We start from the raw sequence: 2,500 nt of genomic DNA, 5'->3' as shown, positions 1-2,500 counted from the left end.
CAAATATATCAAAAATCTGATTCTGACTTTTTATTGCTTTTAAGTTACAGAATGTAGAATAAGAAGATTTAAAACTTGAGATATGTAAAAGTTGTATATGTATAAAACACTTTTTATGTCTTATAGCAGGTACGTCCTCGTAAAACGTGTCAATTTCCAGTTTTACAAAATGCATTAAATCTCTTCGTTCATTAATAATATTTGTCTGTTTAATTTTTTATTATAACAGGATTAATGAGCTGATGTTTAGGTTTCGTTTTAAAATCAGGTTTAATCTGGTTCTATAGGCAATAAATACTGCGTATTATTTAGACTACAGACGATTATTAAGAAACTAGTCTGTAACAAAAAAGCATTATAAATGATAAATATATAGATTAATGACATCATGACATTATAATAAGAGTTTTATTTCCAATAAGAGTTTTTGAGTAGCGGCTGATCTCAAAAAAGAGATTTATGTGATTTGACAATAGCTAATTACAGTAGCTAAAGTGCAGCTCTTAGAAAATACAAAAATAAATACACAAAACAGTCCTTTTTTTTCTTTAATTTACATTGCAGATAAAAATAAATTTAATCACATAAACAACTAATAAACAACTACAACCAGAAATTGATGTCTGTTTATGTAAACATTTACCAATCTGATAGTATATTTAAAGTGGGGGTCACAGTGGCTTAGCGGTTCGCATGTTCGCCTCACACCTCCAGGGTTGGGGGTTCGATTCCCACCTCCACCTTGTGTGTGTGGAGTTTGCATGTTCTCCCTGTGCCTCGGGGGTTTCCTCCGGGTACTCCGGTTTCCTCCCCCGGTCCAAAGACATGCATGGTAGGTTCATTGGCATCTCTCGAAAATTGTCCGGAGTGTGTGAGTGAATGAGAGTGTGTGTGTGCCCTGTGATGGGTTGGCACTCCGTCCAGGGTGTATCCTGCCTCGATGCCCGATGACGCCTGAGATAGGCACAGGCTCCCCGTGACCCGAGAAGTTCGGATAAGCGGTAGGAGATGAATGAATGAATGATCGTATATTTGCTTTGCTGACTCGTTTGGTTAACTCGTTGTTGTTGTTGTTGTTGTTGTTGTTGTTGTGTGATCTATTTGAAGTGTTAATGTTAACTCAGATATTTACAGTGAGTCAGTATCTATAATCCTAACCCCAATCCTGAGTATCGGGTTTAACGCCTCCTCCAAATCATAACAAATGATGTGTTTGTAATTGTGTTATAATGTGTAATATAATGTTATATAATGTAGGGCACATTTTCTGTAGATCACAGAGAATTTATAGAAGGTGGATAATTATTTGCTTGGTATTGGGTCTGTGTAGAATTCTTGTGATTGTAAAAAAGAATTGTAAAATAATTATTACCAAAGTCTGTATGCTGGATCCCGTCTAATCCAAGGTTCTAACCTAACTTAAGGCTCTACTGCTAACAAAATGATGTAATTCTTGATTAGAAAGGTTAAGAGGTGACTGGGGATTGTGATTTACTGTATGCGAGACACTGTATAACACTGATAGGTGTATAACACTGATAAGATAACTTACACAATGGTGCGGTATTTTATTGTTTTGTCTCACTAGCTTGGAGCTGTGTAGTGATTGAGTTGGTAGTTAACTTGTTCTGGACTGAAATATCAACAAGGTGACAAAGTGGTGATGGTTCTGTGTTCTGTGCTTCTTCGTTTATGCAATTAAACCTGAAAATGGGATAGAAAATACCGACTGAACTGCAGGTGCACTGATGAACAGGTGAGAAGATTTATTACTGCATGAACAGACCGAGTTGTAATAATCCCATTAATCACTGTGTTAAACAAACTGACTCGTTACTCATTATTCCTGGGAGTGTAGAACAGAACCTGATCCAGCACTTGGTTCTTCCTAACAAGCTCCGCTTCAGACTTGTCCTGACTTCGTTGCTGACAGAACGCATGATTTATAATAATCCAATCTGAATCTGTTTGTTTTTTTAGGATGAAGGCATCACTGTCCATATTTATCTGTTTTAGCTTGTCTTGGACTCGTACTCGGACATCCGAGAGACCAAACTGTGACGGATGCGATGAAGATCTCTTCTGCGACTGTTCTGCAAAGACTTTCCACCACATACCCATAGTCCCCACCGACGTTCTTTCCCTTGACGTGTCTTACAATGAGATCGAGTCCATTTATCAGGAGGATCTTACTGCATACACAGAGCTGAGAACTTTAAAGCTGCAGAACAACAAACTCAGCATGATCCACCAAGAAGCGTTTGATTCCCAGCACAAACTGGAGGAGCTTGATCTGTCCTACAATGAACTGGAAAACATTTATTCAGTGTGGTTTTCTCATCTCCGCTCTCTGAAACATCTGAACATCTTGGGAAACCAATATACCACCTTGGGATCTGATGCCCTTTTTCCATTTCTTAAAAATCCTGCCCTGAAAAAGCTCCAGTTCGGTAACACGTTCATCAAGGACGTGAAACAGAATGTGTTGCGTAATATTGCA

The 2,500-nt window shown here is 38.0% G+C and overlaps 1 protein-coding gene across 2 annotated transcripts in view; it reads left to right on the top strand.

Moving 5' to 3' along the window:
- Positions 1-2,500, top strand: part of tlr2 (toll-like receptor 2) — a 5,000-nt gene that overhangs the window by 553 nt on the left and 1,947 nt on the right. Inside the window, exon 2 of one of the 2 annotated variants that reach the window (XM_027142860.2) lies at positions 2,017-2,500. This exon is cut by the window's right edge and continues 1,947 nt beyond it. In XM_027142860.2, coding sequence (XP_026998661.1) covers positions 2,243-2,500 — 258 coding nt within the window. In that variant the 5' untranslated portion in view covers positions 2,017-2,242. Of the gene's footprint in view, positions 1-1,980 lie in introns of both variants that reach the window. The other variant, XM_027142853.2, reaches the window with a different exon arrangement.

Source organism: Tachysurus fulvidraco, chromosome 18, assembly GCF_022655615.1.
Source record: "Tachysurus fulvidraco isolate hzauxx_2018 chromosome 18, HZAU_PFXX_2.0, whole genome shotgun sequence".
Taxonomy (NCBI): domain Eukaryota; kingdom Metazoa; phylum Chordata; class Actinopteri; order Siluriformes; family Bagridae; genus Tachysurus; species Tachysurus fulvidraco.
The sequence above is the reverse complement of the archived record's forward strand: the minus strand, read 5'-3'. Positions and strand labels throughout refer to the sequence as shown.